This window comes from Haliotis cracherodii, unplaced genomic scaffold, assembly GCF_022045235.1.
Source record: "Haliotis cracherodii isolate W230 unplaced genomic scaffold, xgHalCrac1.p SCAF_4, whole genome shotgun sequence".
NCBI classification, from domain to species: Eukaryota; Metazoa; Mollusca; class Gastropoda; order Lepetellida; family Haliotidae; genus Haliotis; species Haliotis cracherodii.
This window is the reverse complement of record NW_027266297.1, coordinates 38,282,448-38,298,345: the sequence shown is the minus strand read 5'-3', so window position 1 is coordinate 38,298,345 and position 15,898 is coordinate 38,282,448. Positions and strand designations below refer to the sequence as shown.

Here is a 15,898-nt window from a genome sequence, read left to right as displayed (position 1 = left end):
CAAGGTCTTTGGAACACTTCCGAAAAAAACCTTAACATAAACTGTCTAGAAATTAAGGCAATATTCTATGCTCTCGGGAGAGGAAGCGTCACAATGAAGTGTCATCATAACCGGAAGTGACGTCCTGGACCAGAGTTAGCCGGAAAAGACAACACAAAACCAGAAAGAACACTTAAAACCACACCCGGATGTGGCGTCACAAAATTAGAAAAGATAATATGAGAGATAGGTTTGGAACATCTATGATGTCATTTATTTGTATAATAACAAATATAATGGTAGTTCTAGTGAAGATACTACATATTTGTGTTTTGCACATGAAGTTTTTCAAGTCCTAATGTGGTGATTTGATAGTTGGTTTTTCACCTTCAGGATTGGAAACAACTATTAGGGGATGAAATCACAAGAATATTATGCCACTGTCAGCTACACTGGGAGCACACCAGAGCCAGAACCCGCCTATCCCTCTGGTATATTCTGGCAATGATGTGATAGAGCATTGTTTGATTGTTTGTTTGTTGTTTAATGCTGCACTCAGCAATATTCCAGCTACAAGATTGTGGTCTGTAAATAATCGAGTCTGAACCAGACAATCCAGTGACTGATATCATGAGCATCGATCCGCACAATTGGAATACGATGACATGCACAAACCAAGTCATTGAGCCTGGCCCCCCGATACCGTTAGTCGCCAAGCAAGCATGGGTTGCTGAAGACCTATTCCATTCCTGAACTTCATTGGTTGTAATAGAGGAAGAGGATTCGCAAGAATTATATGAACAAAAGACATCATTGTTTATAATTCTAAGGCAACTACCTCTATTAGTTCAGAAGTTCTCCCACCCTCCTCCCCAATCTTCTGTCTCTACGATGATAAGCCTTTGGAAAAGAGGTGAGGTTTTCCTGCCTTGACAAGCCAGAGAGCTAGACGATGGGCGGTCCTATTGTCTTGACAACTAGTTATGTGTGGTTGACAGTGTTCTGTTGAAAATTCTAAAGATTAGTTTTCAGTGATTGCAGCCGAAGTACAGGATTTATGGCAATGATGTAATAGAGGTAGTATTCTTAGAACTATAAACAATGATGTCTGTTGTTCTCATGATTGGTTTGCCCCAATTATGTTCCTAGGTATGTCAGCACCATAAACAAGATTGTGGGTTTCTCCAAAGTGGGAAACCTCTGAGACCTGCATTACTTCGGGCTTTCCTTGCACATTTAGCTGATATGCCATGATATAACTGGAATACTGTTCAAAGCGGCATCAAAACCCAACTCACTCACTCATTTCGATCACTGTAGGTTAGATCATGGTGCAGAAGTTGCATTACAGAATATGTGATCATAAATAATTTCACTTCACGTTTTCCAAAGACGCTTATGTTAAGGAAACAATCTCTTTACATCATTAACAGTGTTTCTGCAGTTCATTGCATCAGTTAGTTCCCTGGAGTTTCGGCTGGAATGCCAGTGGCTTTCATTTGTAGAATCTTACCTCTCTCTTGATGAGCATATGAAAGTCAAAATAGGACAATCAGATGCTTGTGAATGTCAATTTCATGGTCATTTGACTGGAATATGATTCAATCAGAAAGCAGAAATATATCTAATCTTCACATTTAAGAAAAGTATTTTTAATACGACAAAGGTATTCGTTTTCCAGTGTCACTGATGTGAGCTTGTTGTTAATGACATTCAAAGACATCTGTTCAATTATTATTTTCAATTTTCCCTGACATGCTAGGCGGGTGTTACGTGACATTGCCATGACATCGTGTGACCTTTGTGCAATGACAAAGCCATGGGACGTGCAGGCGGAAACGGTCAAGGTCATTTATGAGGAGTTTTATGCACAGGTGACTTCTACAGAGTGTGAGGCTGTCTTGCCTGTTTCAGCTGAATGTAATCAGCCTATGTATGCATGGCAGATACATTAGCATAGCTTACCGGCAGTCCTGTAAAAACTGTTATAAGGAGTATTTGTGCATGAGTTTTTGCTTTAGTTTATTGTATTGTGCACATTGTTTTGATTCTTTTATCACTGCATTTCTGGATTTGCTAGTTATTTATATATTTCTTCTTTGGGTAGTGTTTTTATGACTTTTTCTAATTACATTGAAAATCAACTTTTCAAAATATTTATGAACTTGATGATGGCATATGCACACCATTTTTCTTTAAGTACGTGTATCCACACTTATATTTTTATGTTTATTTAATGCCAATTTTATTTTCTAAATTTTCTTTCCAACATATTTTGACCCACCTATTACTGTTTATTTTACTTCATTACTTTTAAAAGTCTTTAATGTTCTTTGGATGAATCCCAATCTTTTTCTGGGGTTTGCTTAAATGACATTCATGAGGTTTTGCCAATTATTTTTCATCACCTGTGTTTGCCTGTTATTATGAGTTCTTCTGTAGATGAAATAAAACTGTCTTACTTAGTTGTAAGCAATGGAGGATTGTACTGTGTCTGGGACATCAGATTTATTCCAATGAAAATAATTTTGTAAAAAATACGAAAAATGAATCAATGATTTTTAAATATTTCTTTGGTAACATAATTATGATCTTAATGAGATATTTATGCAATCATCAGTATTTCAAGGGTTTGCGTACACTATGTTCCGACATCACCCATGAATACATACAGCAGCGAGTTCATCGGCAAATTTAATCAGACCAATGAACACTTAGCTTATATCGGAAAAACAGCAAAATTGTGGCATTTCCTCTACACAGTGCTTCAGGCCAGTTGGGTAGCCTACTTGTTAAAGCGTTCACTCGTCATGCCGTGATATTGCTGGAATATTGCTAAAAAGCGACATAAAACCATACTCACTCACTATACAGTGCCTCAAAGTCATTTATGGAGTAGGGCCCATTCTATATTTCTGACTGAAAATTAACACTACATTAGCTCTGCATTTATCTGTACAATGTATATCTTGGTGATAGACGAATGTGGTGTACATCTACCTGTTCATGATGGTTTTATAATACTTCTTTTTTTATTGGAATAAGTATGGTGCAAAGCCTTAATTCAACTTTTTTTTCAGAGATGCTATTGTTAACACTCAGACTTGTCACTACATACTCTTCACATTTTATGAAAATGATTAAAATACTTCAAAAATATAATGATAAAATTGCTGTTAGGTTGGTATAATTATGCTTATGTTTGCCAGCAAATTTATCTGGAAACCTTTTGATTTGTATTACTGGTGGAAACAAGGCCGTGGAGTAAGGTTCTATGTCACTGAATCAGTACAGAGTAAGGTATGTAGAGACAAGTCTGTTATTTTAGTGCTTACTTTGTGGCTAGTGTGATTATGTGGACATCTCTCTCAATCTGCAGACATATGCTAATGACTGTTTCCATGACCGCATGTGACCTTTGTGCCATGTATAAGCCCTGGGACACGCAGCTTAACCTCGTTTATGTCATTATGGAAGAGTTTTGGCAGCAGGTAGGAATCCTTATACTGGAATTAGTCGATATATTAGTTCTACTAACCAGCACTAACATCCTAACAGCCCATGTGACTCACACTCTCCATTCCAGACATCACTCCCATCATAAACAAACTTTCTAGTGGGGTCCCATGGGGTTTCCCATGAGAAACAGACTTACGGAGGAGGTCTTACTCTCCCTTGAGAAACAGACTTACTGAGGAGGTCTTACTCTCCCTTGAGAAACAGACTTACTGAGGAGGTCTTACACTCCCTTGAGAAACAGACTTACTGAGAGGTCTTACACACCCTTGAGAAACAGACTTACTGAGGAGGTCTTACTCTCCCTTGAGAAACAGACTTACTGAGGAGGTCTTACACTCCCTTGAGAAACAGACTTACTGAGGAGGTCTTACACTCCCTTCAAAAACAGACTTACTGAGGAGATCTTACACTCCCTTCAGAAACAGACTTACTGAGGAGGTCTTACACTCCCTTCAGAAACAGACTTACGGAGGAGGTCTTACGCTCCCTTGAGAAAAAGACTTACTGAGGAAGTCTTACTCTCCCTTGAGAAAGAGACTTACTGAGGAGGTCTTACACTCCCTTGAGAAACAGACTTACTGAGGAGGTCTTACTCTCCCTTGAGAAACAGACTTACTGAGGAGGTCTTACACTCCCTTGAGAAACAGACTTACTGAGGAGGTCTTACACTCCCTTCAAAAACAGACTTACTGAGGAGGTCTTACACTCCCTTCAGAAACAGACTTACTGAGGAGGTCTTACACTCCCTTCAGAAACAGACTTACGGAGGAGGTCTTACGCTCCTTTGAGAAAAAGACTTACTGAGGAAGTCTTACTCTCCCTTGAGAAAGAGACTTACTGAGGAGGTCTTACACTCCCTTGAGAAACAGACTTACTGAGGAGGTCTTACACTCCATTCAGAAACAGACTTACTATGGAGGTCTTACACTCCCTTGAGAAACAGACTTACTGAGGAGGTCTAACGCTCCCTTGAGAAACAGACTTACTGAGGAGGTCTTACACTCCCTTCAGAAACAGACTTACTGAGGAGGTCTTACACTCCCTTCAGAAACAGACTTACGGAGGAGGTCTTACACTCCATGAGAAGCAGACTTACTGAGGAGGTCTTACGCTCCCTTGAGAAACAGACTGACTGAGGAAGTCTTACGCTCCCTTCAGAAACAGACTTACTGAGGAGGTCTTACACTCCCTTGAGAAACAGACTGACTGAGGAAGTCTTACGCTCCCTTCAGAAACAGACTGACTGAGGAAGTCTTACGCTCCCTTCAGAAACAGACTTACGGAGGAGGTCTTACACTCCATGAGAAACAGACTTACTGAGGAGGTCTTACGCTCCCTTGAGAAACAGACTGACTGAGGAAGTCTTACGCTCCCTTCAGAAACAGACTTACTGAGGAGGTCATACACTCCCTTGAGAAACAGACTTTCTGAGGAGGTCTTACACTCCCTTCAGAAACAGACTTACTGAGGAGGTCTTACACTCCCTTCAGAAACAGACTTACTGAGGAGGTCTTACACTCCCTTCAGAAACAAACTTACTGAGGAGGTCTTACACTCCATGAGAAGCAGACTTACTGAGGAGGTCTTACACTCCCTTCAGAAACAAACTTACTGAGGAGGTCTTACTCTCCTTTCAGAAACAGACTTACTGAGGAGGTCTTACGCTCCCTTGAGAAACAGACTGACTGAGGAAGTCTTACGCTCCCTTCAGAAACAGACTTACTGAGGAGGTCTTACACTCCCTTGAGAAACAGACTGACTGAGGAAGTCTTACGCTCCCTTCAGAAACAGACTGACTGAGGAAGTCTTACGCTCCCTTCAGAAACAGACTTACGGAGGAGGTCTTACACTCCATGAGAAAGAGACTTACTGAGGAGGTCTTACGCTCCCTTGAGAAACAGACTGACTGAGGAAGTCTTACGCTCCCTTCAGAAACAGACTTACTGAGGAGGTCATACACTCCCTTGAGAAACAGACTTTCTGAGGAGGTCTTACACTCCCTTCAGAAACAGACTTACTGAGGAGGTCTTACACTCCCTTCAGAAACAGACTTACTGAGGAGGTCTTACACTCCCTTCAGAAACAAACTTACTGAGGAGGTCTTACACTCCATGAGAAGCAGACTTACTGAGGAAGTCTTACACTCCCTTCAGAAACAAACTTACTGAGGAGGTCTTACTCTCCTTTCAGAAACAGACTTACTGAGGAGGTCTTACACTACCTTGAGAAACAGACTTACTGAGAAGGTCATACACTCCCTTGAGAAACAGACTTACTGGGGAGGTCTTACACTACCTTGAGAATCAGACTTACTGAGGAGGTCTTACACTCCCTTGAGAAACAGACTTACTGAGGAGGTCTTACACACCCTTCAGAAACAGACTTACTGAGGAGGTTTTACACTCCCTTGAGAAAGAGACTTACTATGGAGGTCTTACACTCCCTTGAGAAACAGACTTACTGAGAAGGTCTTACACTCCCTTGAGAAACAGACTTACTGAGGAGATCTTACGGTCCCTAATGGGCAAGGTGTTGCACTCACATGACAACTTGGCCTACTTGGGACAGTCCTGTACTCCCATGAGAAACAACAATACCCTTGGAGAATATGTTACAAATGTTCCTAAGAAAGGAGTCAAAAGATTATGTTGGTGATATCTTTAATTTTGTTATGGAATTTGATGAAACTCTAGTTTGGTCTTGGGTCACCCCTGTAAGGTCTAGGCCACATATGTCAAATTATGGAACATCGTTCAAATTTCATGATGTTTCAGATTAATTCATAGGAAATCAAAGCATTTTCCAATGACTTATGATTGACTCCCAATAATTAACTCAATACCTGTCATATGTCATGGCTGTGTTCAAATTTCGAGGTCAGTTTGAAGGTCATATCCTCATCAATGACCTATACAAGCTCTTGTAACTTGTTATTAAGGTAGCTAGATTCATGGGAGTTTCTGTTTCAACATGGTACTGCAATGGCGATGGGAGATGTGTTTTCACAAAGTGGAAGTAATGCTATTGAACAGGAAGGGCTCGTAACTTTGTTATTAATGTTGCTAGAGTAGTTGGAGTTTCTGTTCAAAGTTCTACTGCATTGTATGAGGTTGGCCAAGTCAACATGGTTCATGATACATATTTCTGATAAGAAAGTTTGGGGGCATTAAGTATGGGGTTGTGTCTGCTTCGGTATTTGCATGTGATTCAAACACCTTTCTAATTCCAAAAATATAATCATTATTTATCCATTATTTTCAGTATGGCTAACCTTTGGTGACATTGTAGATATTGTAATATACTTACAGATATTGCTGTGATAGTACTGCAACAGTTGGCACAATGTAGATTCCATACAATCATGTAGAATGTACTAGAAGTTGTTACAGAAGTAGTTAAATATTTAATGTAAAGTTGTGAATGAATTCTGAATGGATACCTACACCCTCTTAAAACAATATGTATGTTGTAGAAGAATGAATGATATTAAAGTAATTATTTTGTTCATCTATTGGTATCTTTCATATTAATATTACAACTTGTCATAGTTAAATTGTCATCGGCCCATAGACAGTGCATCAATGAGACAATGCAATGCATCAATAGTTCAATGAATCATCACATCCAATTTTCAGTGCAAGCAGAGATCCACCATCCTTCAATCTAGTCATTTAGTCAAGGGGAATTGTTTAATATGGTATCTTGTTTGAGTATGGTCACTTCTGACCAGTTATTGCCTTCTGTTTTCTTGGATTTCTTTCTTTGATGTTTTCTAATAATTTCTCTCTATCTCTCTTTCATCTTCTGGGTGTCCTCTTTGTCATAAATCCTACAGTAGGACCATATTTATGTGTTAATACTGTCACAGAACATTTTCCAAGTTGTCCTGGATAAATGCTGGATATGTAGATATTCATTGTATAAATGAACAATTTAATGCCTAAAACATATGCTTACACTTGAATAACTAGTATAAACTTTCTAGTAACAGTTATTGTAAGATTCTGTATTGGTTAATGTCATCTAATTATTTGTGTCTCAGATAATATAAAGAAAAGTGTTGTACATTCTATTACAGAAACTAATAGTTATTACATTGACTCCTCATATTTTTCAAGTGATGAAAAATCTTCAAATGTTATCAGAAATGATTATTAGTAACACTTGTGCAGGTGAGGCAGAGTGTCCTGGTCTTTGAATATAGTAACATTGACCTTGACCTTGTAGGGAGATGAGGAGAAGGAACAGGGCATGACCCCAATGGCAATGATGGACCGGGACAAGAAACATGAACTACCACAGCTGGAGGTGAGTTCAAATTTGTAGCCATGACAGCAATATTTCAGCAATATTGTGTAGCAGGAGAAGAGTGGGTTAAAATCTATGGCCATGTCAGCAATATGTCAGCCATATTGTGACAGGAGAAGAGTGGGTTAAAATTTATGGCTATGTCAGCAATATTTCAGCATTATTGTGTCAGGAGGAGAGTGAGTTCAAATTTATGGCCATGTCAGCAATATTTTGGCCTTAATGTGACAGGAGGAGATTGAGTTCAAATTTATGACCATGTCAGTAATATTTTGGCCTTTTTGTGACATGGTATTTAAACTCTTGTTGAAGGAGGATGGTCTACCAGGGTCAGAAATATAATGCTTTATAAGAAATTCTTTGGTTGTGCAACACTACCTGAGGACTATTGATATGTGTTAGTCAAACAGATGAGAGGTACTTTGTTGCTGGTTAGTGCACCAAGATTCGAATATTGAGAGAATATATTCTGTTCGACTTTTGTGTGAGTGGCTGGTGCTACCACTAGGACAGAACATGCTTTACACCTGGTGTCATCATTTCTTTCAGTGACCCATTCTTATAATTTTCATCAATATTTTGCCTTTTATGCCCTATGGAATCTGTTTCTGCAGAAAATTGAGACTGATTATTCTCTGGCTCTGACATTTTGAATTAACATACTCTTACATCATATCCACATCTAATCTGAGTACATGACCTTTTACTTCTAGGTGGGCTTCATTGTTGGCATATGTCTGCCCTGTTATGAGTTGCTGGCCCAGATTCTTCCTGCGACTACACCAATGGTCGATGGAATAAGGTGAGACTCTTGGGTTTTTAAAAAAAACTGTAGCAATAGTTTGAGAATAATAATGTAATCATAATATTTTTTTATTTATTTGACACTTATTTGTCCTGAGTGAGTGAGTGAGTGAATATGGTTTTACGCTGCTTTTAGCAATATTCCAGCAATATCAGGGCGGGGGGCACCACAAATGGGCTTCACACATTGTACCCATGTCGGGAACCAAACCCGGGTCTTTGGCTTGACGAGCGAGCCTTTTAACCACCAGGCTACCCGACCGCCCCTATTTCATCCATATATCTTATCCTTATTTGCTTGATAACAGTGTTAGAACTGTTACACTGAGACGTCGCTCCTGATTGTAATAAGAAGTTCTTCATCCATATATCTTAACCTTATTTGGTGCATCTTATTTGAATGAACGAAATATTTGTTATAAATATTACATGATAGATCTAACATTAAACATTCCCTTCCCAGAGCAAACTTATCCAAATGGCAGGAAATGGCTGAGGAAGCCAAGGAAGAAAGCAAGAGAGAGAAGGTGTTGCCTTAAGAAACTAAGTCAAAAGAAAAAGTGCTGACTAAGGGCCAAAGAGATGCTTTTCAAATGGAGTTAATGACAAATGAAGATAATGCCTTTGTGATGCATTAAAGGACATGGCTATCTTCCTGGAACTGGCCCCCATGGTGTCAGATAGCATGGACACTGCTGCTGTGAAGACATGTATGTGCCTAACCCCATTGTAACACTGAAGTCTGGACTGAGTGCACAGGGGACATGGAGCTGGTTCAGTAGGAGCATGTCTGAACACTACAGTTTACTGTGAATCATTGTGAGAAGACTTTTGATTTGCTCAGTGAATTGAATTCACCTTGGACTCCAAAACATGGGACATAGGAAGGTCTCAAGTGGATATATATTGGTATGGTTCATTACTTTGCAAGATATTTACAGAGTGCAAAAAGGACATCAAAACGTTCGTGTGGATACATGGGTATCTTACTTGTTGGAATGTTTGAATTGTCAGGTAGACGCTACGACTTAAATACCTCAGAGGCATGATATATTCCTGAGGAATATTAGGATGATGATGCCATCCAATTTGCATAACAATGTATCCTTCTTTATCTTCATTATATTTGCTGGCACAAATATATATATACATCATCATGTTCCTATGTACTATACCTCCTTTATCATGTGGATCACCTTCAAAGCTAACTGGGGGAGCAATGTGCCTCTTGTATGTATTAGAGGTTGAACAGTCAGCTTAGGTCACAGTGCCACCTGTCGGGGGATGACAGCAGGGGAGGTATCCTTATCAAGTGGATCATCTCCAAGGCTAACTGGGGGAGCAATGTGCCTCTTGTATGTATTAGAGGTTGAACAGTCAGCTTAGGTCACAGTGCCACCTGTCGGGGGATGACAGCAGGGGAGGTATCCTTATCATGTGGATCATCTCCAAGGCTAACTGGGGGAGCAATGTGCCTCTTGTATGTATAAGCAACGTTAGAAATTGGCACTAGTCCTATAGTCCTTGCCAAACTGCCCAATAGTTATTATAAGGACCAGTAGACATTTTCCCTTATTAGGGTTTTACTATTTGTTTTCATTTATATAAGGACAGTGGAGTTTTGTTAGTTTTTATCAGTGATGAGGCATTGAAAGCAATGCATACAGGACAGCCAGCTAAGGTCTCTGTGTCACCTGTCTGGAGGTGATAGCAATGGATATAAATGTGTGTGGAATGCAATGTGGAACCTGAGCTTTTCTGGTAATAAATGATGATTGAAAGGACTGGGACATGAAGACAGTTGCCAGAACAAAATATTCCTTTCATCCTGATACAGTACTGTCCCATGTCCCTTGTCTGAGCACAGCCAAAAACTTCAGAGCAGTTTTTCCTTTACCTCTATGCTTGTTGTAAGAGGCGACTAATGGGAACGAGTGGTCAGGCTCGTTGATTTTGTTGATGCATGTCATCGTATCTCAATTGAATTGTATGGATTGATGTTTATGAAGTCAATCACTGGATTGCCTGGTCCAGACTCGATTGTTTAAAGACCTCTGTCATATACATATCGAAGAGCACAATAGCGAGGGATCACTGTAGCTGGACTATTGCTGAGTGCGGCATTAAACTGCAAACAAACAAACAAATCCTTTACCTCTCAAGGCCCACAAGCTTCTTGGCCTGTGTAATACTTGTAGTACATACAGCTAAAGCAGCACTGCTGTATTGGTGCATTGGTAAGAGGACAATTGTGGAGCAGGTAATTCCGACCCAGATGTACAACCTGCAATGTACCAGAGCCTTTGGCTGGGTTCTTTTTAGGGAATGGAGGTGATAAAATGTGTTCTGATAACATGACATAACGAAGTTTTGTGTTTCACTGAAATTTGTTTGTTTTTGATGAATATGCTGTATGCTGACACAAAGAGAATGAGGAAGATGACTGCATTTATTCTGTAAAAGTCACACATGGATGTATCCAGCAAATGTTCTCACAACTGTGAGTGAATGTTATGATGTTGTCTAATGCCTGCCTCTGTCAGCAATGTCGCTGCCATGTGATGGTTGACATGTAAATAATCATGTTCAAAGATCCACACTGTTGGGGTAGGATGGAAACTGCCCAGGTCACACATTGTTGCCAACCAATCCTTATTTCTTACCACAAACCACGCCAGAAACCTATGATTCTGGGTTTCGATTCCTGGTTTGCCCCAATTATAATTCTAGGGTTGTCAACACCATACCCATGCTTGTGGGTTTCACCAAAGTGGTAAACGTCTCAGACCTGCACCACTTCAGGCGTTCCTCCTACACTACCCCAACATGCCCTGGAATACTGTTCAAACCCAACTCACTCACTCTTACTACTAGCAATGGGTACTGAGGACCTGTTCTATGGAATCCTCACTTGGGATACTAGGGATCTTACCACCGATGTTCAGTTGGTAGTTTCGTTGGAAGTGAACATGAAATTTTGTGTCGACTTTGATTTGTCATCATTAGTCATATCAGTGGAATTTGATTGACTTGCGATGTTAAGGGAGGACATTTCTATTAGACAGAGTTTTTAAGTTCACAGCAGTGGTAAAGTGTTTAAGGAAAACTATTGAACTGTTAAACATCATGTTCATTATCACTCAAGATCACTCTGGCTTTTGTCCAAAAATATTTGTTTGTAATTGACTTCTAAACTATGACAATCAAATACCAGATTCAAATTAACTCCACTTCTTCCTTGTAGTATTTCATTTGAAGCTTTGAATGATATGTTGATTGGACAGTGTAGAGACTATTGCTGACAGGTAGAGAGAGGCTTGTTTGTCTCATTTGGAGTATTACAATCCGTTATATTTTAAAGTAATTAGTTTTTGAATAACTGGTCTTTAACATGTGAATCCAAGGGTACAATTGTTGCACATGTGTGACTCCTGGGGGCTGGTAAGGAAAACTTGAATAATAATACCCTGATATGTGAGGATGGATCACCACCATGTGCTTCATTATAATGATGTACATATTCCTGGTATATGTATTTATTACATACATACTTTGTGTTTGTGATTGCGTAAAGTGTTCAACTGTGTTGTGATTTGAGAATGGTATTCATTGGTATGGGACAGACATCGAAGTACTTCTATGTCTCAATTGACTGTTGAGATCACCGGTTTGTATTAATGAAACTCCATGTCATTGATGTCCGATGTATGTATATCTTACAGTTGCCAGTGATTGGACAAAAATAAACAATTTCAATATGATTTTGTATGTTTTCAGCAGTATTTTGTGTGAGTGAGCATGAGTTGTAGTGCTTTGGGCCTATCATGGGGTGGGGGGACACTGGACATGGTCTTCACACATTGTACCTTTTTGTGTAATCAGGGACACTGGGGTAGGTTTTGAACTTCGGTTGACCAAAGTTGCCCATGATTTAGAAATGCTTGATTAAGAAGATAAACATTATGTTTTCAACTTTGCAGGTTTATTGTAAGTTCAATAATAAAACTTCCAGGACCGTCTCCGTGGTCTGGTGGTAGAGCGTCCGCACGGAGAGTGGAAGGTCTGGCGTTCGATCCCCGGGTGTTTCATACGAAAAGATGTTAAAAGATGTTACTTGTTACCCTGTTCAAAGACAGTACAATTTCAATGGCAATATAAAATACAATGGCCTTGGTAATAGCATTAAAGTCAGAGATATATCCACCTAGTAGCAACAGTGGTCAAGCTTCCAAAATAGAACTAGGTTGGATATCCAGGGTTAAAGATGATCTTAACACAACCGCTGGTCTTGATGTAATGTGAGATGAGAGTGATGCATGCACTTGCCCACTTATATAGTCCAACGACCTTCTAGAAAGTTCCATACCATGCTGGATAAGTCTATAGCTGTTCTAGAAGATTCTAGATTACACTTCACCCCAACAGCATCAAAATATAGTAATTTCAACACCACTGCTGACATTAGATTGTAATACATTCCAGGCTACTAATTATTGTTAAAACAATGTTATGAGCTTCTACTGAATCTTAACAGAAAAAATATTACATAATTACAACATTGCTTCACAATACATGACACTGCCATATAATACTCGTGAAATTGAACGTGGGTGACATTTTAATATTTGAAAATTAGAAAATGTGAAGTTTGTTGCTTAAACCATATCGAAAATCAATATCACTTTTTGTTAATTTGTCCACCTTATAGCCATTTTAGGCAAAGTTAACAAATCTAAATGGTACATCTTTCCAAATATTCAGAAGTTTAATACACTACTGTCATCGTAAGACTATAATCAATATGAATACAGCAAAGTACTTGTCTTGTACTTGTACTTGGCCAAAGCTGTAAGAACACAAATACTCCAACTTTGATAATATGCAATTGTTAAAACCACTTAACTGCGCCTAAATTTTATTTCGTTTTTTTACAAAAAGGCCCGTGTCATAAAAGTACTGAATAAAGTGAGAGATACCACGTGTGCAAACTCACGTCAAACCAGTATATCTACCAAAACAGATTCCGTTGGGTGTAATTGGAAAACCAGTGATGAAAATGATATTATATCATTATAACTACATGGAAGGAGCACTGAAAACCAGTGATAAAAATGATATTATATCATTATAACTACATGGATGGAGCACTGAAAACCAGTGATAGAAATGATATTATTATATCATTATAACTACATGGATGGAGCACTGAAAACCAGTGATAAAAATGATATTATTATATCATTATAACTACATGGATGGAGCACTGAAAAACAGTGATAAAAATGATATTATATCATTATAACTACATGGATGGAGCACTGAAAACCAGTGATGAAAATGATATTATTATATCATTATAACTACATGGATGGAGCACTGAAAACCAGTGATGAAAATGATATTATATCATTATAACTACATGGATGGAGCACTGAAAACCAGTGATAGAAATGATATTATATCATTATAACTACATGGATGGAGCACTGAAAACCAGTGATAAAAATGATATTATATCATTATAACTACATGGATGGAGCACTGAAAACCAGTGATAGAAATGATATTATATCATTATAACTACATGGATGGAGCACTGAAAAACAGTGATAAAAATGATATTATATCATTATAACTACATGGATGGAGCACTGAAAACCAGTGATAAAAATGATATTATATCATTATAACTACATGGATGGAGCACTGAAAACCAGTGATAAAAATGATATTATATCATTATAACTACATGGATGGAGCACTGAAAACCAGTGATAAAAATGATATTATATCATTATAACTATATGAATGGAGCACTGAAAACCAGTGATTACACCAGACGTTCAAGAAAAGGTTGAGCCTGCCAAAATAAAATATATGTCTGTATGTCCTGCCCTACCGGTAGCAACCCCCACTCACACAATTTACATAAAAAAGTGAGTGTATTTTCGTTGTCAAACTATACAGCCAGCAATACTCCCGAAAAACGCTACCTGTAAACAAAAGAGTCTGGACAAGACACTCCAGTAAAAACGAGTAAAGACTCGTTTGAGAGGTGATTCTTTGTTGTGACAAACTACATTTTGATCGTACCTGGGTGACAACACGTTTATCCCGCACAGCAATTCAAAGAATTCGCCCACGAAATAAATTCCTCCACTGTAATTCCCACCTTTAAAATATGTCTTCCTTTCATGCTGTGACAAGCCCTCTCGGTTGGCCCCACTGTTGTCATGTAATTTGAGCAAACATCAACTGCTGGATTTGGTCCGCCATCTCAAGGTAGCAGAAATATTAAAGCGTTGTTTTGATATTGACCTGATTTACGATTCAAAATACAGCAATGTTCCCTAAAGTCCGTCTGAAAACTTTGTCCGCGCGATTTCTCTTAAACTATTCAGTGGATTCATCTCAAACTTAGTACATATAATCTGTGTCATATGGAGGGGAGCAGTAAAAAGAAAAAAATGTAAGGCTAACCCTATCACAGCTATTTAATTTGTAACTACTGACACACTAGGCGGGTCGGGGGTATTAGTGAGCCACGCTCACTTTTGCACTTGTTACACATAAAACATCTGATGTATTGATTCATCTTGAACATAAAGAGCAATACATGTACACTTACTAAAATATCATCTAGCCCATTCATGTTAATAATAATTAAAATACAATGCGTCTATCAATGGTAAAGAAAGTTTAAATTGGAAAGATTATTGAATAATTTAGTCACAATAAATGACCTCCCCTCTGTTAGTTCACTCATTCCATGGTTAGGCTGAATAAACAATATCACTGAATTACAATACAAGCAACACGGATATTTTGTCACTGATACCTTTTACTTATAAGCGGATAATTGTTATTAGACCAATAACACTGATGACGTACACACATGCGTCATTCTTAATATACTGATAATCACTAATACCTGCTTGACCATCATGTTCGCTAAAGAGAGATGAAGTGTTTCAGTTACAATCCAATGTTCACATATGTTTAGCGCAGACACAAAAACATGAACCATGCTGTACACTCATAAATAAACATTATACATTTCAATCTCTTTGTCAAGTTACCGCTTCTTTCCGCCAGCAAGACAGTACTATAAGAGCTCACTGGTCTGAGCATGTACAAAGTCATACATAATGTCACCTTCCGTCTAGATCTAAAAGCATGACCATGATAGTTTTATCATGAGCGATTAAAAAGTACATATGTCAAGACTGGCATGCCCCATTAACAGGTGGTTCTAAACACTGTCCTATTTACCAGTATCATGGGCTGC

The 15,898-nt window shown here is 38.6% G+C and overlaps 1 protein-coding gene across 2 annotated transcripts in view; it reads left to right on the top strand.

Annotated features, from left to right (window-relative positions):
• LOC139480443 (probable 3',5'-cyclic phosphodiesterase pde-5) overlaps positions 1 to 12,347 on the top strand; it is a 108,713-nt gene extending 96,366 nt beyond the window's left edge. For both annotated transcript variants that reach the window (XM_071263519.1, XM_071263520.1), the window contains 4 exons: positions 3,359 to 3,470; positions 7,726 to 7,806; positions 8,520 to 8,608; positions 9,074 to 12,347. In XM_071263519.1, coding sequence (XP_071119620.1) covers positions 3,359 to 3,470; positions 7,726 to 7,806; positions 8,520 to 8,608; positions 9,074 to 9,149 — 358 coding nt within the window. In that variant the 3' untranslated portion in view covers positions 9,150 to 12,347. The remainder of the gene's footprint in view (positions 1 to 3,358; positions 3,471 to 7,725; positions 7,807 to 8,519; positions 8,609 to 9,073) is intronic.
• The last annotated feature ends 3,551 nt before the right edge of the window (positions 12,348 to 15,898 follow it).